Here is a 25,554-nt window from a genome sequence, read left to right on the forward strand (position 1 = left end):
CCATAATTCCTCTACAGATTTGGTATAATTCACAGATTGCTCCATTACTTGGAAGACAAAAATGGGGCTGAGACACCCAGCTTCCACCCACAGCCCTCCAGAATACCCCAGAAATCCACAGGGGGGCTCAATAGTATTTGTCAACGAGGTGAGAATTTTGTCAGGGACAGCCTGAAGATGGCAAAAATCGTACAGTGTGACCCGCGCTTTGCAGTCTTGGAAGAATGTTTGTTATGAATGCAGTTGTTCTTGCGTTGGGTAGGGCTGTGCCAAATCTCTGTGAACTATGATCTTATTATATTTTGCATATGTCAAGTGTTTCTTAACAGCTTGAATGGATAAAGCCTGTTAATAATTAACTGTTACTTAACTATTAACTATCCAACTATTTTGCAACTCAGGGATTCTTAACAATTGGGACAAAAGAGGTTTTAGATTTGTTACATTTTTAAATTCATAGCTTCCAAAACCTAAATCCCTCCTATAGATAGAATCCCTTAGATAGATCAAGCCGTTAGCGATCAAAAACAGTTATGTGTGATCAGGCTGTAGGAGCATTGCATGAGAACACATAAGCCTACCAGCCACTGAATATTTGCATTGTGCCATTCGAGCTTGCCCAGAATATAATGTAAAGAGAATCTTTCCAGTTTTAAGCTTTGTTTTCAGCACAATTGACCAAGCTAGTATTTACCAGTGGCGGCAGTAAATAAATAGCATCGAGGCACATCATATCAAAAGTAAACATTGTAAAACCAGTGAGGCTCAGTTTACCCTGAGAACAGGCAGCCTCACGCTGTAGTAATTTGGACAAAGGTGGGAGGGAGAAGGAGGAGTCAGTTGACGGTTGAGACAGAGAGAAAAAGAAACAGTTGGAGCAAATTTCAAAACCTCTGACGAAAATGAGAGCATCTTATCTGTAAAGGAGGAAATGGGAGTAGGTGGCTAATTTATGAGAATCGGTTGCGTATGGCAAGGTGAGTCCAAATTGTTTCTTATAGTTTTCATTTTTGCCTTCATTTGATAGTTTATAGTAAAGGGAGACACGAAAGATCAAAGGAAAGAGGAGGAAATGACACGCAACAAAGGTCCCAGACCAGATGTGAATCCAGGACGTTACAGGGACAGGGTAAAGGGTACAGACACTATGCACTATCATTTTATAATGTTATATTTATTCATATTACCTGTCCTATTACCTTTCCTGTATTATTTTTATTACCTTTCCTGTACTTTCTTGGCATTGTTCCACCAATTGCTGCTGTGGCACACAAATTTCATCCAGGGGATCAATAAAGTGCATTCTTACCTTATCTTAATATCTTTTCTTCCATCTTGTTGTTCTTATTGTTTTAATGGAAGACAGAGATCAAGAAATTCCAAGGGATTCTAATTTGAAAGCTTGGTGACCTACGTCTAATAATTTACCATACTGACCGAATAATATCTAGTCAGTCACCAGTCATTGCTCTACTTTGTCCCCAGAAATGTATTTGATGTAAGCAGGTTTGGATGTTTTGGAGACAAATGATATTAGATGCAGAGACTTTGCCATAGCTGAGGGTTTAGTGAATCGACTAAACTGGGCTAAAGGTGATTCTAAGGCCATCTGGGCCATCCTGACCGTCGGCACAGATTATCCTGTAGTGTGAACAGGCTCCAGAGACTGGAGACTCTGGCTCTTTTGCATGACAAGATTTGTTTGACAAGACATGTTTCATTTGGTCTGTCCAGTCTGAACATGTTTGATTTGGTCGGTCTTGTCTGGTAGGGCATGTGCAGTGTGAAGCTGTTAATTTCAATAGGATTGATTAATATGCCAGACTCGGGACTGCACTCATGTTACCTGAGTGTTGAGCAGTTTTGCACATCTCAGATTAACAAGGATGTGAGCATGTGAGTTTGGAGCAAATTGTGGATGTTAAAGTTTCACTTTTGTTTTCACAACAGGAGGCTCTGTCAGATTGAATGCAAAACTGGTCTGCTGGTCTGTGCATCACCAAATGACAGACATGACATGATGTGCACATCAGGCGCATTAGAGATCAGTTTAGATCAATTTTTATACGTTGATCAACTTTTGATTTTGTGGTGGTGCGCCACAAATGAGCCTATGTATGGGAAACACTGAACAGTCTGGTAGTGTGAGCTAGGCTTTACTGGCTGGTTGCACGGTGGGGATTACGTGTCCCTGCAGGCTGCTGGTCAGGACAACTTTTACGCAAATTCAAAAAGACTCGCAGCACTGCGGCAGCTCCCAATATTTTGTTTACTTTATTCTACATTTAAAAAAATACAACGTTTCGAGCCCTCACGGGCTCTTCGTCAGGTAGGTTTTGCAATGAATCAGACAGGTTCAGGTGTTCCTCATTTACAGAGTGGATATAGGTCCCACCCATAGGTGTGGTCATGGAAAAACCAATGAAATCTCTATAAAGAAAGAAAAAATATGAAAAAATAACCCGGAAATCCTGATTAACCAGGACAACTATTACCACATCTCCTTTGCATTTTCAAATCTTCTGCCAGCTAACCCATCTCAATTTCTAAGTTTCAGGGTGCAGTGGGACTGTTGCTGTTTTTGCCTTTATTTGACAGTTCAAAATAGAGAGAGACAGGAAAGACTGGGTAAGAGAGAGAGTGAGGGGTTAGACCACTGAGCCACCAGGACACCTTTTGGAAGGACTTTGAACACTGGCATCATTTCTTCCATTTCTTCCAGGGTTGTTGAATGGACAGTGATGATGCAGCTGAACTTCCATAGGAAACCGATTCTACTCCTATTTATTGTAGCCGTCGGCGTGAGGTGAGTAGGGCATGACAAAGACTGGCATCTACAAGAGTTGTGATGGTGTAAGATAAATTGCTGTAGTCATTGTTTGGTGTGGCTCCATTTCGTACATTTACGTACTGACTGATCACACAGCAAAAATATCTCAATTTAGCTATACTTCACCTCTAATAAAGCTCATTATTTGCTATTTTCACCATGGTATTCATGCTATTTCCTTAGTTTAGACTGTAATTACATATAATGCTCTAAATATTCCTCTTTTAAATGGTGTGGATCCTGTTGAATTTTCATTCCTCTCCTCTCCTCTCCTCTCCCTAGGTTTCTGTGGTTTTTGGGCTGCCAGTTAATCAGGTAAACTAGATCAGGGGTTCCCAACCTTTATTGTGCCATGGACTGGCGCATACATAAAACAAACAATCGCTGACCGCATCGTAGCAAAAAAAAAAAGTGCATTTTAAAAAGTAGGCTATTATTATTGTTTTACAACGGTTTTAGTTGCATATATTTACTCACCAGCAGGTGGCAACAAAGGCTAATTTTATGTAAATAACAGCCTATTTCAACGGTTCAGAATTAGACATTTCTTCGTCACTAAAGACATTACTTCAATACGCAACTCACACAGTGATTTCAGCCTATCATTTCTAAAAGTAAATGTAGAGATCAAGCTAGCTTTACAAATATTAATGAGCATCAACTTACTGATATTCGTGTCAGTGAGACCCCTGGGCTTGCTTGCCGGCCACAAGAACATCGGGGCGTGATGGTTGACAATGAGACGCGCAGGGTATTCCTCACATCGAGTCTGCTTCTAAGTCTGTTCTTAGTGGCAGTAATTTCCTACCATGCTAGCTAGTTTTTCCCCAAAAAGTTCACGGCAGATGTCTTTTGCAGCGGGCAGAATTAACTCCTCTCCGATTGTAAAGGGCTTTTTAGCTTTGGCAATTCGGTGAGCAACGAGATATGAAGCCCATGTTGCAGCGACGTTTGTTTGCTGAAATGGTCCATGGAGGTTTGCTGAGGCCCACTCATCTCTGCCTGTACACTGCACTGTGCTGTGCAGTTCGGAACCGGAACTAATGAACATTCAAAACTCCACCGATCACAGGGCTGCCGCTGCTCAAAGAAACTACATAATTTCGATTTTTTTTATGTTTTGGATGAAATAACATGACTGGTGTAGGTGCGAAAATTAAACACTTTTTGAATTTTTTTTTTTATGATAAAGAAAATTATAATTCCGCGGCCTAGGGGTTGGGAACCCCTGAGCTAGACGACATGTTCTGTTGTCACTATATTTTGGTAGAGTATAGATTAGTTAGGCTTATATACGTACATGAGGCATACTCTTTAGTGGCTATTAGTTTATTAGCTACACCAAGCTAGTACAGGGTAGCACAGCCTTTTGCCACCAGAACAGCGTAGATTCCTCAAGGAGCTGGAAAGGTTCCACAGATGTGCCAGTTCCTGCATATTTCTTTAAGGCGGCACATTCATGGTACAAACATCCCGTTCTACCGGATCCCAAAGGCGTTCTATTGAGTTGCGACTGTGTGGGGCACTGCAATAAACAAACCATTTTAGGAGTTCGCTGGAGCGACTGCTTAAAGACGAGATGAAATGAAAAATGCCTTTTTAACCCTTTTAGATCACATCCCCGGTCATACTGTGCACCTATTTAACAATATATGCCAAGGGTTAGGGTTAGGGTTAGGGTTAAATACCAAAAATCAATTTCATTGTATTCTTATATCAAAATTCAATCATGTTTTCTTCCTGTAAAACAAAATATGCCGTGTGCTTACGTAAGCATGCCCGTAACTAATTTCAACCAATAATATCATGACATCCACCCATCAATCAATCTTCAACTTTTAGCGCACAGAGCTAAGAGGCTAAGATTCATTAGTTAGCTAGCTAGCAACAGCATGGTACTTCGGTGTGTCTTCGGGTGTTATGACACACCCACTTTTCAACGTTCAAATCAAATTCCTCCCAACGTTATGTCCCGCCTGTCTTTCCTGTTTCACTCGGAAATACGTCACGATACGGAAGTTAGATACTCTCGAAATGCCGTTTCATCTCGACTTTAATAGTATACTAGTATAGCTTACAGACACAGAGTGGGTCTGAGAAAGTAAGCGACACAGAGTAATGGAACAGGGAACTCATTTATACAGTGCTCAGAGGTGCTTATAGAATACTGGCTGAGCCATCTCATGTCCTCCACTCTGAGCATGAGCTTCTGCCCTCTGGCAGACAATACAGAGTGCCCAAAGGTAGACTCAATTGTTTTAAAAATTCATTTGTCCCGTCCTCAGATAACATCTTAAATAGGAGGGGGATAGTATGAGGCAATCTGGACTGTGCAATATAGCTTCATTCTTAGGTAGAACTGTGCAATAACTGGAACGTGTGGGTGTATGCAATATGTAGATGATGCCTACTGATTACTCGTAGTACTATGCTAATTATAAACAAGTTGTTCCGGCTGGTTAATTTGATTCCTACTCACTGGCTTTATTTCAGGATCAAACACAAGGCAGAGTCCAGTTTATAAAGTTTAGAATATGTATTGAATGTTGAATAAAGGCAGGAGGTTACAACACAGGCAAATTGATGAATTATTGTCCACAGATCACAAAGGTAACAAACAGATGAAGATTGGCGTGTTTGATGACTGATGTGTGGTTTCTGAAAGACGGGCATTAAATGGCACTCTGGCTAACACCACTTGTGTTGGAAACACCACACATACACCGCAAAAGAAAAGAAGTGATCAATTAACACTACAGGAAAGCATGCAATAAGGAGGGAGCCGCTATACTGAACACCACCCCAGAGCGAGTACGGCCGCAACCACTCTAGAAAAAGCAAACACTTACAACTGTTAACAGATAGGAAATCAGAGCCGTGGGATCACTCCGAAACCGTTGTGATCACCACGCTTTACAGGCATGAATATTTAAGACAAATGATAAATATTTAAGACATTTGATAAAAAAAAAAAACAACCAACAAGGCAAAGCAGGAGTGGCAGATGTCCTACAAAATACAAAAAGTTTGTTAGTTGCTCTGTTGAGAGCACATCCACACACTGTACACCAAGTGGGATGAACTAATGTGGAGGTTACTTCAGTGGACACAAACACATTTGCTGTGTCTCCTATCAACCATGGATCTCCCAGCAACCTATTGTGGCGGGTCTATGGTGGAAGGCCAAATGCAGCAGTACTGGAACCTCTGAAACATCAATGTAACAATCACTAAAATTAGCAGTGAAACAGTTGTAGGAAACAAAGGCTACACAGTAAAACATACCTCTCAATAAGGGGCATCAGAGCACAACACCCAGGGCAAAAGGGGAGTTCTTCACACTAATCTTTCATGGTAAAAGACTATGCTAATATGCTAATGTTAATTTTGCCTATTGTTATGATCTATAAGTTCCTCTAACAGTTTAAAGATGCAATTCAGGCCTAACAGATCATTTTTGTCCTCCTATTGTCCCGTTTTCCTCATGACTAAACATATTGCCATATTGCTGCTTGCAGCTACATTTCCTCTTGTAGGCCTACTCATGTGACAGGAGTTGTGTAATGAGTCGTGCCTCTACTATAACTCTCAGCACATTCACCACTGAGGCATTTCTGGAAACTCTAGACTGCAGTTCACTCGCGTATTGATGTTAATGGTTACATGGTACATTAGATTTGCATAGTTAAAGTCCCACTGAAACGGAAGTTAGAGCGTCTTTAGCTTCTGTACTGTGACGTATTTCCCAGTGAAACGAAATATTTGAGCAGTGTACAGTTACAAGAGGGATTTAAATCAAATCCTTCGCATTTGATTGGACCGCTAAACAGTGGGCGGGGCTTAGAGTTTAGCTACAGAGAGAAACCGAGCTACAGAGGACTGTTGGCTCCACACACACCTCCCTCACCTGTTGTTAGATCAGGAGGAGGACAAGGTAGAGATGAATGAATTAGACCTCAGCGACATTGTTTTGGAAATGAAAACAAAGTTTTTGCCCACTGATATCCAAACACACATCTCTTCCTATCTCTCTCCATATTGCTCTGTCAGCTATGACCCTTAAACGGTGAAGTGCGGTTTTATATGACCGGTGTGGCTAGCTAGAGGTTGAAGAATGATTGATGGGTGGATGTCATGATATTATTGGTTGAAATTGGTTGGTTCATGCTTACGTAAGCACACGGCATATTTTGTTTTACAGGAAGAAAACTTGATTGGATTTTGATGTAAGAATACAAAGAAATGTATTTTTTGTATTTTTTTTGGCATATATTGTTAAATAGGTGCACAATATGACCCGGGATGTGATCTAAAAGGGTTAAAAATGCATTTTTCATTTCATCTCGACTTTAAGTCAGGGAGTGCCCCATATAGTACATAAAAGCAGAACTAAACAGGTGGAGCTGGGGGAGGGGGAGGGTGAACAAAAGCTGCAAGACTCATGACAGCATAACAGCAACGGCAGCAGCAGCCTGAACAGTCATTTTAAAGGCTTGACATTAGGGAGTGCGTTTGACGATTGCTTCACTTGTGGATGCTTGCTGAGTTAGTCTGATCAGCTGAAGCCTTCCTGAATTCCTCTGAGTTGCAACAGTTTGGTGAAATGGCTGGAATAGTGTCAATAGTGGAAAGAAACATTGTAAGTCACTGCTACTTATGTTTTTTTCCCTTTCTTTCTACTAGATCCTCCCACTTCACTAATGGAGGGTGAGTATATATGAAAGGACCTTGACCCCACAGGCTGTTGGTTCACTTCCTATACCAAACAGTTGAAATCTGGATTGTGAACTGGCAACAATCCAGATTTCAGTGCTGGCAACCAGAACTGGCAACCAGAGAACTCAGTCAGTCAATCTACTTACCCAACACTTTCTCTTTTGATTGATTTGTTGATTTATTTCGATCATGTAGGCCTACCGTTACACAAACAAACAAATAAACGAAATTTGCATATAAAATGAAATATACAAGTTTGTTAATTTTATACTAGTGATAATAATAATAAAAATAATAATTATAATAATGATACATTATTATAATACAGAAAGAGTAGGTAGACGTGCACAGTTATAAATTCCTACCCCTCTTTTTTTCTGGCTTATATAAAATAGCCTAATTGCCACGATCACCTCTCTAAAAAAAGAAGAAAAAAAAATCAATACATGTGTGAGTGTAAGATACATCTTTACATACATAAATACATTTGTAAATTATTTACACTCGTAAATACAAAACAACCTGAATGTTACTCTTTAAGTTTGTATTGTCTGACTTTTTTTTTATATTTGTTCTTAAACTGAGTTACATTTGAACAACATTTGAATTCATCCTTGAGAGAATTCTACAATCTTACCCCACATACTGAAATACACGCGCATATTGATTTCTGAAGGTATTTTTCTTTCTTTAGTCGTAGGCACCTAATATTGTTGAAAACAACTTCTGTAAATTGTCTGGAAGCAGACCATTTCTTGCTTTATACATAACCAATAATGTTTTAAGTTCTCTTCCTCTGAGAATTTGAATAATTTGATTAAAGTCATGATTAAATACTTCATATAGCCCATACATTGACAAAACTGATATCTCATACCCATACCTTACTCAGATTGACAATGACTCAGTGCTTCATAACAGGGTTCAATGCTCAAACCCCAGAATGGCTTTTGCATTGTAGTGGACATAAAACATAAAAAAATATGAGATTCAAAACTCCTGGGAAGCATAAATTGATGACATTCATAGATTCTCTGATGGTGTTGCCCTATACAGGAGGTTCAAGCAGCCCAGCATCCTGGTGGGGTGAGTCTTTTTCTCTCTGTAGAGTTTTTGTGGTTTTGAAATAATTTTTTAACCTTGTTAAATCATTTTCTGTGTCATAATGTCCACCTATTTAACAATAAATGCTGTAGCAGCCAATAATGTAATAACTACCGTTAATGTAATAACTGCCAATAACGTAATAATTTTTCAGTTCTTAATGTAATAAAAGTCGATAATGTAATAACTTACCAATAATGTAATAAAATTTCTGAACCAATAACGTAATAACTTTTTGCGCATAATGTAATAAGTTATTAGATTATTGACTGGTTACTACATTATTAGCTGGGTTAAAAAGAAAATCATTAAAAATGTAATAATTGTAGCCGATAATGTAATAATATACTTATATCACTATGTTTAAGTTTTATTTATTATCATATCATATAAGTGTCAGACTTCCATAACACTTACCCTTACTGTTGCTTCTTTCAAATAGCTGCTCAAAAACCTGACCAATCCTGACCCCTGAATCTTAGTCCTAACTCTGAGAAAACACACACACACACACACGCGCACACACACACACACACACACACACACACACACACACACACACACACACACACACACACACCTACTCTCTCTCTCTAGGAATTAAGACTATTTATTTGTTTGTGTAACTTGATGGTTAGACTTATCTCCAGCCCTGCCTTCTACTCCTTAACCATTTGAGTACCAATTGAAGTGGGAGCACACATGTTTGCAAACACAGACAATTACTCTTATGTTGTATAATATGAAATCTATACCTCTTTGAAGATGCTGTGTTCTCAAATAAAAAAGACCACCACTTCTTTCCATGAAAAATTTAATCTTTAATCAAGTGTATTTAAATAACTTCAACCAAACTGGCACTATTATCCCTTGTGCTGAACTTTCAACCTCTTAATGCAAAATTGTAAACTGTAAAATATAGTATATAACATGACCTACAAAGATAAGTTTGGTAACACATCTTTCAGTTTTATAATGATAATAAAGGACGGTTTACAGTCCCTTTTTTAAAGAACTAAACATTCTCTTGATACTGTACTGTACATTTGAGAAAATGGAGGTAAGGTGCTGGAGGTAAAGTTCAATCTCAAATGGAAAGTAACTTCCACTCATTTACAAATATAAAAAAGAACTCGAGAGAATCAAAATGAAATTATCTGCTGACCGAAAAAAACAAAAACAAAACACCAACAAAAAAATGGTCATTAATTCTTCCAGTAGATGTCCTTAACTTTGAACTGTCCGAAGGCTATGTAACTGGGCAGAATCCAGGCTTTCATCCATCGTTTGTCCTTACTAAATAACTCTTTTATGTGTGCTGAGACCACTGCTGCGTCCAGCAGCCTTGTGTAGCTTCATAACACTAATGGAACAGTCATTCTCTTTGTCCAGTTTCAAACTCTCTGCAAGTGCCTCTCTTATGTACAGGTTGGGATGATATAGTCTAGATAGTTCACGGAATAAGAGTGAGACTCTATTGAATGTCCCCAGCACTGACATATCTAGATTGAGAGATAACTCAATAATTTTTGATAAGATTTCTGATGGTAGGTATTGAGCTCCAGGCTCATTGCCAGGATCCACTACCATGTCAACCAAAGGGTTAGCCATAGACTGAACTTCAGGGTTAGCCAGAGGCCCAGGTTCAGGGTGAGCCAGAGGGCAATAATGTCGGCCGAGGGCGCAGACGCCCCCGCGGGTCTCTGAGGGTTAATTAGAATGATCTCACAAATTTGTATATCCTCTTGCACTAAATATATAAGAAATGTTAATCTATGTGCATGAATCTCAACTAAATAAACTATATTTACTAAATTAAATAAAATCACTAATTACCTTTCAACATGAGTGATAAGGAAGACAGAAGTTTGCAGACAAAGGAAGAAAGCCTTTTTATTTATTTATTTTTATTTTTTTTATTTTTTATTGGTGAAATAGCATTACAAAAAAAAAAAAGAGTGACATAGAAGATAAACAAGACAGACATAATGGACAGACATACAGACAATAACATAAAGCAGTTATTGTTAGGAATGGTTGTCTTCTTGGACCCAAATGCAGACACAGACAAAATGTAAAAGGAAAAGCGATTTATTGGAGGTTGGAATTAGAAGTGGTGAGATGAAGGCAGGCAGCCGGAGTAGGGAAGATGATCGGAGCTGGGCTGACCGGCGAGCTGACGAGCTGGTGGGTTAGCCGGCGAGCGAGACGGCTGGCTGGAGCTCGGGTTGGAGTGTAACGAGCTGGCGGACAGGCAGAAAAGCTGGGTGGCTGGCAGATGTGGCGTGGGCAGGTGGAGAGACTCATGGAGGAAATCCTGGGCACAGGAGAGACACGATCAACATTAACAGAACTTGATACACAAGGTAAGTCCAGACATAAAGTGCAGAGCGACCGAGAGTGTGTCTACCACGGAGTTGGTGGAACAATCTGGCGACCACTGGTAGGTACGCCGGGGTTGATATACAGGAGGTGATGAGTGATGAGGTTCAGGTGTGTCGGCAACTCAGGAGCCCAGGAGCTGGGAAGGAGAGGGAGCCACGCCCACGCCACACACGACAGACACAGACAAACACAGAAAGACAAACCAGGGAGGCGGAGACACACAGGGGGCAGGGAACAACGAGAAACACAAGGAAAACTAGAGTCATGGCAAGAGCCATGACAGTACCCCCCCCTCAACGGTCGCCTCCAGGCGACCCACCAGGCCTATCCGGATGCTCCCGATAGAAATCACGGATGAGAGAAGGATCCAGAATGTCCCGCTTGGGAACCCAAGAACGCTCCTCAGGACCATATCCCTCCCAGTCCACCAAAAACTGGAACCCCCGGCCACGGCGGCGAACATCCAGGAGTCGATGCACAGTGTAAACTGGATGGTCGTCGATCATCCGGGGAGGTGGAGGGGGAGCGGTGGGAGGCGATAAGGGACTGGAAGAGACAGGCTTCAGAAGGGAGACATGAAACGTGGGATGGACCCTCATGGAGGCAGGCAACTTAAGGCGCACAGCAGATGGATTGACGATCCCTTCAATTTCAAATGGACCCACAAAACGGGGCGCCAATTTGCGAGACTCTGTCAGCAGAGGCAAATCCCGAGAGGAAAGCCATACCTTTTGTCCCGGCTGGTATGCAGGCGCAGGAGTCCGGTGGCGATCGGCAAAGCGCTGGTTACGGGCAGCAGAGCGGAGAAGGGCGGCACGAGTCGCCTTCCAAATGCGACGACACCGCTGGAGATGGGCCTGCACGGACGGCACCGCCACCTCCTCTTCCTGAGCGGGAAAAAGAGGAGGTTGGAAACCCAGAGAGACTTGGAAAGGGGTCATACCTGTGGCGGAGCTGGTGAGGGAATTGTGAGCGTATTCGACCCAGGGTAGGAGTGAACTCCAGCTGGACGGGTTGCGCACTGTGACACACCGAAGAGCTGCTTCCAAATCCTGATTTGCCCGCTCCGTCTGGCCGTTCGTTTGGGGGTGGTAACCAGAGGAAAGACTGCGAGTGGCACCCAGCGCCTGGCAAAAACTTTTCCACACTTGAGAGATGAACTGTGGTCCTCTGTCGGAGACAATGTCTAGTGGAATACCATGAAGCCGGAACACATGATTAACCATAAGATCAGCTGTCTCAGTGGCAGAGGAGAGTTTAGGAAGGGGAACAAAATGGACAGACTTCGAAAACCGATCAACAATGGTAAGTATGGTAGTGTTACCAGATGATGGAGGTAAGCCGGTGACGAAATCCACCGCAATATGGGACCAAGGACGGCTGGGAACGGGTAGAGGTCGCAGTAATCCAGCTGGAGGAAGATGAGAAGATTTACTGCGGGCACAAACAGAGCAGGCTGACACAAAACCCCTGGTATCCTTCTCCATAGAGGGCCACCAAAATCGCCGCTTGATGAAGGACAGCGAGCGATGGAGACCGGGGTGGCAGGAGAGCTTCGAGGCGTGTCCCCACTGGAGAACCTGGGACCTGGCGGATTCAGGCACAAACAGACGGTTAGGAGGACCATTACCTGGATCTGGCTGGGTGCGTTGCGCTTCTCGAACTACATCCTCCACTTCCCACGTAACTGCAGCAACCACACAGGAAGAGGGAAGGATGGGTTCCGGCTCAGAGGTTGATTTCTCGAGTGCAGACTGGCGAGAGAGAGCATCAGGCTTAACGTTCCGAGAACCAGGGCGATAGGTGAGGGTGAAACTGAAACGGCCAAGGAACAATGCCCACCGAGCTTGACGAGAGTTCAGTCGTTTGGCAGAACGGAGATAGGAGAGGTTTTTATGATCAGTCCAAACGATGAAGGGATGTTCGGAGCCCTCCAGCCAGTGTCTCCACTCCTCCAAAGCCAGAACCACAGCCAGTAGCTCTCGATTACCCACATCATAGTTGCTCTCTGCAGGGGAGAGACGTCGGGAGAAAAATGCACAGGGATGTAGTTTCATGTCGTCGGCCGCACGCTGAGAAAGCACAGCCCCCACTCCCGGGTCAGAAGCATCCACCTCTACCACAAACTGCCTAGAGGGATCTGGGTGAATCAGAACCGGGGCGGAGGTAAAGAGTCTCTTGAGGTGGTTAAACGCGGTATCAGCCTCAGGGGTCCAAGAGAAGCTAGAAACAGGAGAGGTTAGCCGGGTTAGGGGAGCTGCAACTCTGCTGTAGTCTTTGATAAAACGCCGGTAGAAGTTAGCAAACCCCAGGAATCGCTGGAGTTGTTTCCGGGTAGTAGGTCTAGCCCACTCCGACACTGCCTGGATCTTGGCCGGGTCCGTCTTCACCTGTCCCCGCTCAATGATGTAACCCAGGAAACTCACAGAAGACTTATGAAACTCACACTTCTCGGCTTTCACAAACAGTTTGTTCTCAAGTAAACGACGGAGCACTAACCGCACATGCTGGGTATGTTCCTCCATGTCCCGAGAAAAGATCAGAATGTCATCCAGGTAAACGAAGATGAAGCGGTTCAACATGTCTCGGAGGACGTCGTTAACGAGAGCCTGGAAGACGGCGGGAGCGTTGGTTAAACCGAAGGGCATCACCAGGTACTCGAAGTGTCCCAGGGGAGTGTTAAACGCCGTCTTCCACTCGTCTCCCTCTCGAATCCGAATAAGGTGGTAAGCGTTCCGGAGATCCAGCTTGGAGAAAACGGTAGCCTGTTGTAGGGGCACAAAAGCAGAGTCAATGAGAGGAAGAGGATACTTGTTCTTTACCGTTATATCATTTAGACCACGGAAATCAATACAAGGACGCAGGGTAAGATCCTTCTTGGCCACGAAGAAAAACCCCGCTCCTACGGGAGAAGAGGAAGGACGAACAAGTCCGGCGGCCAGGGAGTCGTGGATGTACTTCTCCATGGCCTCCCGCTCAGGACGAGACAGGGTGTAGAGACGACTAGAGGGCAGAGGAGCTCCGGGTAGCAGATCGATGGCACAATCATACGGCCGATGAGGAGGTAAGGCGAGGGCTCGCTGTTTACTGAATACCTCTCCCAAATCATGGTACTCAGCAGGCACGGAGGAGAGATCAGGAGGCTCGGGAGAGGGAGAAACGGCGGACTCCCCAGGTGCCAGAGCAGATTGGAGGCAATGAGAATGACAGAAGACACTCCAACTAACCACCGTCCCCGTAGACCAGTCTATATGCGGGTTATGCAACTCTAACCAGGGCCGACCCAGAACCACAGGAGCGAGAGGAGAGGAGATCAGGTGGAGCTGAATGGACTCCCTGTGGTTTCCTGAAATGAGGAGGTTGAGGGGTACGGAACGGTGGGTGACCCGAGCCAGAAGCCTGCCATCCAGTGCATTTGCCTCCAGCGTGGAAGAAAGGGCCTCGGTGGAAATGCCAGCTTGGGAAACCAGATTGGCATCAATGAAATTCGCATCAGCGCCGGAATCAACTAGAGCAAGCACCGGGATGGAATCTTCCTTCCAGAGCAGGGAAGCATGGAACTGCATACGAGTGCGGGGAGTTGAAGAGATGGTGGTATGGCTCATCAGTACCCCCACAGTCACTGACGAGCCTCCTCTTTTGGCCGAAGCGGACATGCTGCCAGAAAGTGACCGTCCTGGCCACAGTAGATGCAGGCGCCGGTCCTCATCCGTCGCTGACGCTCCGCTGGGGAAAGACGGGTTCGACCCACCTGCATGGGCTCGTCCACGGCGACTACAGACGACTGACTGGCAGTAACCCCGAGGGAGACTGACTGGTTAGAGCTGCTACGAGAGGGGATTCTAGGGGTGCAACTAGGAGAGGAAACGGAAAAACGGCTAGCTTTCTCCCTGCGGCGCTCTCTAAGGCGGTTGTCAAGCCTAATCGAGAGGGAAATGAGGGAGTCCAAACTAGTCGTCTCATTCCTAGCCGCTAGCTCATCCTTAAGGCTCTCACTGAGACCGTTGAGAAAAACTCCCTGTAAAGACTCCTCATTCCACCCACTCTCTACCGCTAGAATTCTGAACTCTACTGCATATTCTGCTACTGACAGAGAATTTTGACGGAGAGAAAGGAGCCGTTTTGAGGCTTCCTTGCCTCGAACGGGATGATCGAAAACCTTCTTCATCTCTGTTACAAATCTGTCATATGAACTACAAATCTCAGACTGACTCTCCCAAACAGCTGTGGCCCAAAGAGAAGCTTGACCACTCAAAAGCCCAATGACATAGGCTATACGGGACTTATCTGAGATATACGTGGAGGGTTGTTGTTCAAACACAAGGGAACATTGCAGGAGGAATCGACGGCAAGTTCCCAGATCTCCTGTGTAGCGTTCAGGCGTCGGGACGAAAGGTTCTCTAGGAAGCGGAGCCGGAATGGCTGGCGGCGGAGGAGGTGAAGGACCAGCAGAGGATAGACCTGCAGTCCCGGTCAGGGGAGCCAAAAACTGCGCGGCAACTTGGTCCATTTGTCCAGTCAGCTGGGACACACTGGAGGTAAGTGACCGCAGGGTCTCTATCACGTCCCGGAGGGTCTGGTCGTGTTGGCCCACGAGTGCGCCCTGGTTAGCGATAGCCTGGCGAAGGGTGTCAGTGTCTGCTGGGTCCATTCTTGGCCAGATTGTTCTGTTAGGAATGGTTGTCTTCTTGGACCCAAATGCAGACACAGACAAAATGTAAAAGGAAAAGCGATTTATTGGAGGTTGGAATTAGAAGTGGTGAGATGAAGGCAGGCAGCCGGAGTAGGGAAGATGATCGGAGCTGGGCTGACCGGCGAGCTGACGAGCTGGTGGGTTAGCCGGCGAGCGAGACGGCTGGCTGGAGCTCGGGTTGGAGTGTAACGAGCTGGCGGACAGGCAGAAAAGCTGGGTGGCTGGCAGATGTGGCGTGGGCAGGTGGAGAGACTCATGGAGGAAATCCTGGGCACAGGAGAGACACGATCAACATTAACAGAACTTGATACACAAGGTAAGTCCAGACATAAAGTGCAGAGCGACCGAGAGTGTGTCTACCACGGAGTTGGTGGAACAATCTGGCGACCACTGGTAGGTACGCCGGGGTTGATATACAGGAGGTGATGAGTGATGAGGTTCAGGTGTATCGGCAACTCAGGAGCCCAGGAGCTGGGAAGGAGAGGGAGCCACGCCCACGCCACACACGACAGACACAGACAAACACAGAAAGACAAACCAGGGAGGCGGAGACACACAGGGGGCAGGGAACAACGAGAAACACAAGGAAAACTAGAGTCATGGCAAGAGCCATGACAGTTATGATGATGTATGTGATGATATGATAAGAGTCCGGGGGCGGAGATTACAGGTTGGCATGTGTGGCGGAGAGAGAGAAAAAGAGGTAGTGTTGATGTTATAGTGAAAATAACTATATGATGTAACAGCAATATCATTATAATAACAATAATATAATAATATGATAATAATATAATATTACTATCACTATCATCATTATATACAATACAATATAATATAATATAATAATGACCATTATAATAATTAACATAACAATTATACAGCAATGAGGAGAGAGGCCAGACCGGGGCACCGGAAAGGCGAGCGAGAGGCCCCCCACCCAGCCCTCCAGCAACACAACCGGAAGCCCCAGCGGGAGACAGGCGGCGCGGGTCAGGGAAGGACCCAAACCCCCTCCCTCTTTTTTTTTTCTTTCCTTTTTGTTAGTTTAGTTTAAGTTTTTAGTTTTGGAGAGATCTTGCTTTGAGCCACGCCCAGGCCCAGAGGAGGGCGCTGGCCCAATGCAGGTTTTGTGCCTTGTCCTGCCTTGGACCACTCCCAGACCGTTTGGCAGGGAGTCTGTCCGCTGAGGAGTGACAGGAAAGGAAAGTGAAAGGAAGAAAGCCTAATGTCAGAGTCATATGACTGGATAACTTGTCAATCAACGGCCATCTAGTGGTCAATTATGGGGACTGCCAAAGAAAATACACGTCTTCAAGAATAAACTATAGATATCATTTGCTTCGGTTTTAGACTCTTTGTTGAGCTTGTCATGACTGTATTCAAATAGCCAGGGATGTAAATAGGGCAAGGATTCTGATTTGGTAATTCATTTTCATGTAACCTTTCAGGAGTCAGGTTTGGTATAAATACAGAGAGAGAGTGCTGAATAGCTATAATATTGTGGTTGAAACAGTTTGCTTGAAAAAGTGATTTAAATATGTTTAATTAAAGATGACATTTTTCATGAAAAGAAATGGTGGTCTTTGTATTCGAGGACAAAGCATCTTCAAAGAGGTATAGATTTCATATTATACAACATGAGAGTAATTGTCTGTGTTTGCAAACATGTGTGCTCGCACTTCATTTGGTATTCAAATGGTTAAGGAGTAGAAGGCAGGGCTGGAGATAAGTCTAACCATCAAGTACCACAAACAAATAAATAGTCATAATTCCTAGTGTGTGTGTGTGTGAGTGTGTGTGTGTGTGTGTGTGGGGTCAGGTTTTTGAGCAGCTATTTGAAAGAGGCAACAGTAAGGGTAAGTGTCATGGAAGTATGACACTTTATAGCCAATAAATAAAACTTAAATAAAGTGATATAAGTACATTATTACATTATCGGCTCCAGTTATTACATTTTCATGATTTTTTTTTAACCCAGCTAATAATGTAATAACCAGCCAATAATGTAATAACTTATTACATTATGCGCAAAAAGTTATTACGTTATTGGTTCAGAAAATGTATTACATTATTGGCCAGTTATTACATTATTGACTTTTACTACATTAAGAACGGAAAAATTATTACGTTATTGGCAGTTATTACATTAACGGTAGTTATTACATTATTGGCTGCTACAAATGCCAACATTTTTTACAAAACTTGGGTTTTCTTGTATTTTTATATCAATATCCCATTACTTTTACTTCCTGGAAAATGGTGTATCTTTAGTGGTTACTTCATGGTGTACCAGTAGGTGTAAATAAAAATTCCCACCACAATAGCATCACAGATTTTGGATATTCATTCGTGTGTGTGTGTGTGTGTGTGTGTGTGTGTGTGTGTGTTTTAGACGTACTGATGTGGTGACAGTTACCCCCTGGTTGGCTCCTATTGTTTGGGAAATGACCTTTGATCCCCTGTTGATGGACAGCATCTATCAGCCACTAAATATCACCATAGCCACCACTGTCTTTGCCGTCGGAAAGTACGTATTCTACTTTTTATTTCAAAAACATACAGTTGCAAATGTAGTCAATGCATGAAGTGGACCTAGTACATTTTATTTTTTCAAGTAGGTACCTATATCTGTTCTTTGTAAGATTCTGTTGGAGAGATCTTTGACTTTCAGAAAAATAACAGTTCATCTCAAACAATTGTTTTATGCAAATTATTGGCACATTAATCCTAACATGTCAGCCTTCTTATGGATACATATGCAATAGTTTGAAAGTGATCAAAACAAATTTAAAGAGTAACTAAACCCCAAACCCAAATCTGTGGTGAAGCCTGACATCGAATGGTGAAAAGTAGGGTACTGAACTGGCCATCTGCTATTGGCTGATCTTTGGTGCCAGGTGATGCCACCACCTGTTATACTCCACTGCTGTACAACTGTTATCCAACTGTTATACACCACTCTATAGAAGGTGACATCACCTGGCACCAAAGACCAGCCAATAGCAGATTGTAAGTGCAGTACCCAACTTTTCACCATTAGATGTCAGGCTTAACCACAGATTTGGGTTTGGGGTTTAGTCACTCTTTAATTAAAATTATTAATTAAATTAATTAAAATCTCACAAATGTATTCAATCATACTATTTAAAAAAAAAAATAATTCAATAGATTTTGAAGTATAGTCATTGCATTTTAATTGAGAAGCTCAACATTTTAGCACATCCACTCTTTCAGGACAGAATGTCAGAATAAACTTATGTTGTAAGAAGTCCTTAATCACTTAATAATGTTCACACAAGCTTTCTAAAGTTTGAGATGTTTCTGAATTTCCAAGTGGGCAAAGAGACCTAGTTAGCTTAGCTGCCTGCTGCATACAGCTAACCTATTGTAGCATAAACCGGCTAAGACGTAACCTGAAGTTAAAGCTCGCAGGATGATTATTTTCAGTAGTGTATGACAGTAAACTGACAGTTTTTATAACCCATTAACCCATTCCACACCTGCTAGCAGCAATGTCTGAGACAACATTGGCAACACCTTTCCCTAAAAAGAAGCTGCATCTTAAACTTTCCAGCTCAGGGACATTTTTCCTCTCCACTAACAGTCCACCTCCTGCCAGGTATACTAATTTCCTGCGGAACTTCCTGGTGACAGCAGAGCAGCACTTCTTCGTTGGTCTCAGAGTTCATTACTACGTCTTTACCGACCGGCCAAATGAGGTGCCCTCAGTCAACATGACCCATGGCAGACAGGTAAAATTTGTAACCCTCTAAATCAATATTTGCAGACAGACACATTTTAACCCAAATGCAGTGAAGTTATAAAGTGCTAACCAGACTTGAGCCATATAGTATTTGCAAGAGGAGCAATAAGAGTTTTTGCAAACACTCTTGTCCTTTTTAGACAAATTTGCTGCACAGAAGGTGGGTTTTTTGCGACATAGGACAATAGCCTGCAGTGCATACCCAGAAGGTTTAGACAATCACAGTAAAGTATATTTAAGTTGATTTATTATAATTTTCTTATACTTCTCTGTAATTGAATAGTCCACCTGTTACTAAGTGGTTTTCACACAGCACTTAGCCCTGGGATAAGAAACGATTCACACAGGCAAATTCCAAAGTGGGATAACCCCGACTTTAGCCCAGGGCTAGCTGGCCCTGCTCTGGAGCAGGGTTAACCCCAACTTTTCAGGGTTATCCCCAGAAAGTTGTTTAAAACCAGGGTTATCTGTTGGTTGTGTGAACAGGGTTAAAACACTTTTGCGTCTCCTTCACAACGTTGCTAAGCAACGATGCATGGCATTCCTAGGCTCAAGTGTGTTTTATTACCATAGAATATTCAGACATGTAAGCCCTGGGCTAACAAGAATGCTGTGTGAATCGTTAGCCCTGGGCTAAGAGTTAGCCACCAAAAAAAACATGCTAAGACTTTGCAGCTACTCTTTGACACAGGTCTGACTTGAACTTTATCTCTATCCGGAGATATTTTTTTACAAGAATCTAGTGTTGCATCCAGCTAGTTCGGTTAGAAATGAGGGTAAAAAAAAACATATGTTACAAGGCTCTCTTGTTCTGAAATGACAAATCTGATTTCCTATCTCTTAGACTGGTTACGTTTTTTGGTTAAAATGTTTCTCCTCCTCCTAGTTAACAGTGCTCCCGCTGCCCAGATCTCACCGTTGGGAGCAGATTTCAACCCGCAGGATGGAACTCATCCAGACCATAATAGAAACTGACCTCTGTAACCATGCCGACTACATCTTCTGTTTGGATGTGGACTCCATGTTCCTCGGTCGCTGGGGAACAGAGACTCTAGAGCGACTGGTTGCCGTAATACATCCAGGTTATTACTGACCCATACATGGAGAGAGTTTGGCTATAGGTCAGAACAGAGCCATACATACATACATAGAGTTTGGATATAATGCACTGAGGATATTACAGAGTTTTTACCAAATGATACTATGGCAGTGGCACTAGATTTCTAGACAGGCCCTCATTTGACCAACACGGTGTCATCAAATTTTGTGAAATGAGCATGAAACTCTGAAACCCAGATTACATGTTGTGGACACAAATAATGTGAAGTTCCTCCACCACAAACGGATTATGTGACAACAGCAGGAATTGGACATGACATTTTCACCTGATTGTCACATGAAAAGGTTAGGCAACTGAAACAGTGGTTAAAGTTAAGTGGTTTAAGATTTTGGTCATAGTTCACTTGCAGTTGAAAATTTATTTGCATGAGTTGGAATTTGAATGCGGGTAGCCAGAGTCAAAGGCAAATGTTTACACCCATCCACTGCACTAGTTCAATGTCAGAGTGCTACCTGTTTCTAGTCATGTCTCCTTCATGTTGTCCTTTAGTGATGGGAAAACATATTTCTCTCACTTTTCGTGTACAGACTACATTTATATTTTAAGACATCATGCTCATCTCATGAAATTTCGGGAAACCAGGCTCCCTTAGACCATAGAAAAATGTAATGTGTGGTCCACCCATTTTCCACATGTACATGCATTTTGAATTTTGTTATTCCCACGGATAATTGGCCAAACATAGACAATGTGATGTCACGTCAAGATATTTCCAACAGCTACAATTTTCAGTTATCTAAAACATCAACAGTAATTGTTCAAAGAGAAAGGGCTTCTTTCTAGAGCCGCCATTTTGCACCAACATTCAACAATCATAGAGGGAGAAATCCATCGTAGAAGAGGCAGAGAGACCGGTTTCTCCACCAACAACAGCCTCATTGTTCATGAACTCACAGTCAGCTAGCTAGCTGTATTTATACAGTATATGTACATACTGTATATATACACCCACCTTTGATTGAATGCAACAAGTTCAGGCATGCTCTCTGGGGGTTGTCAAAAGGCATTCTGGGAAAAGTAGGAAACCACTAACCGACGTAGAGAGCCTGTCCTCCCCCAAATAACGATCCCATAGGTCGTTTGTACAAGCAGCTTATTACGACCTATAGTTACGTTTTAAAGTTAAGCGACCTCTAGCGGTCGTGTAAATAACGACAATGTGCTACGTTGGTCTGTGTCCACGTCACGTGACTGTCACGTTTCTCTCAACATTGAAATAACACGGTGGAAAGTAAGGATGTTGTGGTTGGGGATGGCGGATGGGCGTATACGTTTGCCTTCGATGTCGGCGACCCGGATTCGATTCCCAGCATTTCCAAATCTAACCCTAACCAAACCATTTTCCTAACCTTAACCAAGTTGTTTTAGTTGCCTAACCATAACCATAACCCAAGTTGTTTTCATTTCACGTATTTTTGTGAGATCACGTTGGAAACGCTCCTGTGGGTCGTTTTCATTTCACGTAATTTTACGCTCTTGTGGGTCGTTTTCATTTCACGTATTTTTGTGAGATCACGCTGGAAACGCTGATGTGGGTCGTATTAGAGGGTAGGAACAAACGACCTATGTGGTCGTATGGGTTGGAGGACTTGTTGGACGTAGAAGTAGAGGAGGCAAGTTGAGGGAAAGTGCAACACTTGATCACAAAATAACTCCTAGAATGCATTGAACATGACAGATTGCTGATGTCTAGCAATTTGGGGTGCACCGATCGATTGGCCACTGATCATAATACATAAACATAAACGTTGTAAATATATCATTGGTGATTGATTGGCTGATCACTGTTTTAACTGCCCGTTCAAAAAAAAAAAGTAAAAAAATTGGCAATAAGAATTGGCCCCAGAAACCTGTTTGGTAATATAACAGTGTAAGAGTATCCAAGCGTGGAGTTTTCCTTTAAGTCTAGCCTCACTCAGGTAGCAGTCTACTATCATTAAACATGGGTCTAATTGGACGTAGTCATACTTGCACAAAAAACCCTCTGTTTTTCTATGACTCCAGGTTACTACACTGCCAAACGAGCTGCATTTCCCTACGAGCACCATCCTCTATCGAAGGCCTACATGGCCCCAGGACAGGGGGACTTCTACTACAGTGGGGGGGCGTTTGGAGGGCGGCTGAAGGATGTCCATACCCTAGCCAAGACCTGCAGAGAAAACTATGAGGCTGATGCTGCCCAGGGAGTCAAGGCCGTGCGGCAAGAAGAGAGCTATCTAAACAGGTAAGGAGAAGCGTGGAGGGAGATAGAGGGAGGGAAAGATGGAGAGGCAAAGAGGAAGGTTCTTCTCGATTTGAGAAGGGATAAAATTGGATGTATTCAAGTGGGGCAGCAATAGAGAAGAGCGCCCCATCCCAATTCTGGTGTCGGCTATGGTCACTGGCAGGAAATCTTGTCCAAATGTTTGTGGATCAAAAACTGGAAAATGCATGTTTTATGAGCATCTTTAAAAGAAAAGAAAAAATACAAGGTATCAAAGTACCTCAAATGAAGATATTTCCACCTTTTGTCAAAAATGTTAGGTATGTTAGATATTTCTGAGTACTTAAAGTAAGTTAAGTACTTAAAGGATAAGTTTGGTGATTTTGGACCTATATATAATTTGTCTCTTACATACCTGTAGTACTTGGACACGCAGAGAATATTGGCTCTAGAATCAGCTGTCGCCTCTTGCTGCTAACAATGAGTCCAAATAGGGTTTGTCAGAATATTTCCAAAAATGCCGTTTGTAGGCTCCACAGGAGAGTAGAGAGTAAACATGACATAATTCCTCTGTTACACACACTTTCACTAATCAGGAAATCACTGAGCTATTTTTCTCTGCTGCAGCACAGACTGCTGTGGGTGATATTGCGTTACTGGCGGCATGATCTAGTTTTGCGGATGGTCATGTCAGATTGTAAACAATTACATCAAGGTGGGTAGATTTTGGTGGAAGACTATCCACCACGTGAAAATAAAGACATCAGTTGGTCTCCATATCGTTTTCACAGACTAGCTTTTTTTGGAGATATTTTGACAAACTCTGTTTAGACTCTTTGTTAGCAGCAAGAGGAAACTCATCGTTTCAACCAACAGCTGACTCTGAAGTCAATATTGTCTGCGTGTCCAAGTACGACAGGTATGTAAGAGACATATTATATATACTGTAGGTCCAAAATCACCAAACTTATCCTTTAAAATTCAAACAGTTACTTCCTGCTGCCATTTGGGGCCGCCAATATGCAAAAATTGCATAGTTGCTTTACCCAGTCCAGTGATAAGAAAAGGTGCAGACATGGCTGATGGGAGTTAGAGAATCACAAATGCTGACATAGCATCTTGTCTGAGTGCAAGTAAAGACAGAAAGGTCGGGAAAACAACAAACGCAAGGCTTATAGAACCACCAACAAATACAATGTCTGACATCTCATCTATCTGTAGCCAGAGGCACAGAAAGGTTAGGGAACAGCAAATGGTGTTTTGCTATGAGAGGATTTTGTGGTAAAAGAACTACAAACATGTCCGTGTGTTGTATATCCTTCCAGGTATTTCCTGACCAACAAGCCCACTAAGCTGCTTTCTCCTGAGTACCAGTGGTCCCACACCAAGACCAAGCCCTGGGTCATCCGGCTCTTTCACTTCCAAAACACCTACACTGATAAATACGTCACACATGGCCACTGATACAGTCTGACCAGGTTCAACTGTGGGTGCCATGTTGACAATATCAGTGATAATATCAGTGTCATGTTGGCCCAATCACAGGTAAAGGAACTAGACGGATTTTATGGAGAGAGAATGCATTTATGGTTATGAGGGACATCGCTGTGTCCGAAAGGTCCACTAGCTGATGCAGCACGTATTGATCGATAATAATAATAGGCCGCTTTACCATATTGAATACTCCACTATATGGTGCAATACCTGCTGCAGTAGCAGTAATAGTCACTTTACTGAAAACTAATACAGAGTTTTTGATGGATTGAGCACTGCACCTGATGGCTTTTGTACAATGTTATCCAATTTAAAAAATACACTCATACACACCAGGGTTTCCTCCTAGAATTGTTTCAACCACACATGCACACACACATACGCACGCGCACACACACACACACACACACACACACACACACACAGAAAGACCAATATAATAGCCAATAGGACCCTTGGTAGCACTGATATGTCTTTTTATGTCTATGCTGGCCTTATTTATGTTTGGATATGCTTGAATGCCAACGTCTGTATATCTTTCACACACCAAACGAATTCTGTTTATAATGTACACAGTTTACATTTTTGCATTGTTTGTTGTGCCTGTGTTTTTTTTATGTAATATTGTGCCTGTTTTTTTATGTAATGTTGTTTGTTAGCCATTAGGACAAATAACGCTGAAACTTGAACTTAATGCTTAAATTGTCTGTATATGCTCTTACTAAGAATTATTTCTGGGTTTGTAGTTTGATATCGCTTTATGGTTTTCAACAACTGAACGTGAAGCTGATGGATTTGGAAGGTACATGCTACATCACATACAAGACCAGAGCACGCTGGAATAAAAGGGTTAATTACACTTTAGGGTTAGTCTACAGCAGAATATGTACAACCCATCTAACCAAAAAACAATACATCCAACCCATGATGACATAATGGAAAGATAATTGTTTTTGAATTTTTCCCCAAAGGCCTCTTAGCAACCTGATTATCATTATTTTTCTTTATTTATTGATTTACATTTGCACTAAAAAATCCACCAGCATGTTATATTTTCATCCTCTGCTTTAAAAAAAACGAAACAAAAATAAAACCTAAAATTTCAGTCACACAACGTTATTAGAAATCTGATTTTTGCTGAGCTGATCATTTCATTAACATAACATACAGTCAGCGCTGTCTATAAACAACTGCTTAGCTAGTTCTGCCTTTTTGTTAGAAAGGTGTAAAAAGAAATACAATTTTA

The 25,554-nt window shown here is 42.7% G+C and overlaps 1 protein-coding gene across 1 annotated transcript; it reads left to right on the forward strand.

The window, feature by feature from the left end:
- The first annotated feature begins 883 nt into the window (after positions 1–883).
- On the forward strand, positions 884–25,341 carry LOC139916508 (globoside alpha-1,3-N-acetylgalactosaminyltransferase 1-like). The gene is made up of 10 exons (XM_078283267.1): positions 884–977; positions 2,723–2,806; positions 3,113–3,145; positions 7,514–7,537; positions 8,603–8,632; positions 18,121–18,255; positions 19,348–19,480; positions 20,378–20,573; positions 22,616–22,835; positions 24,140–25,341. The coding sequence occupies exons 1-10, from the start codon at positions 970–972 to the stop codon at positions 24,276–24,278; spliced, it is 1,002 nt and encodes a 333-aa protein (XP_078139393.1). The 5' UTR covers positions 884–969; the 3' UTR covers positions 24,279–25,341.
- Positions 25,342–25,554: the final 213 nt, after the last annotated feature.

The sequence above is a fragment of the Centroberyx gerrardi genome, chromosome 4, assembly GCF_048128805.1.
Source record: "Centroberyx gerrardi isolate f3 chromosome 4, fCenGer3.hap1.cur.20231027, whole genome shotgun sequence".
Taxonomy (NCBI): domain Eukaryota; kingdom Metazoa; phylum Chordata; class Actinopteri; order Beryciformes; family Berycidae; genus Centroberyx; species Centroberyx gerrardi.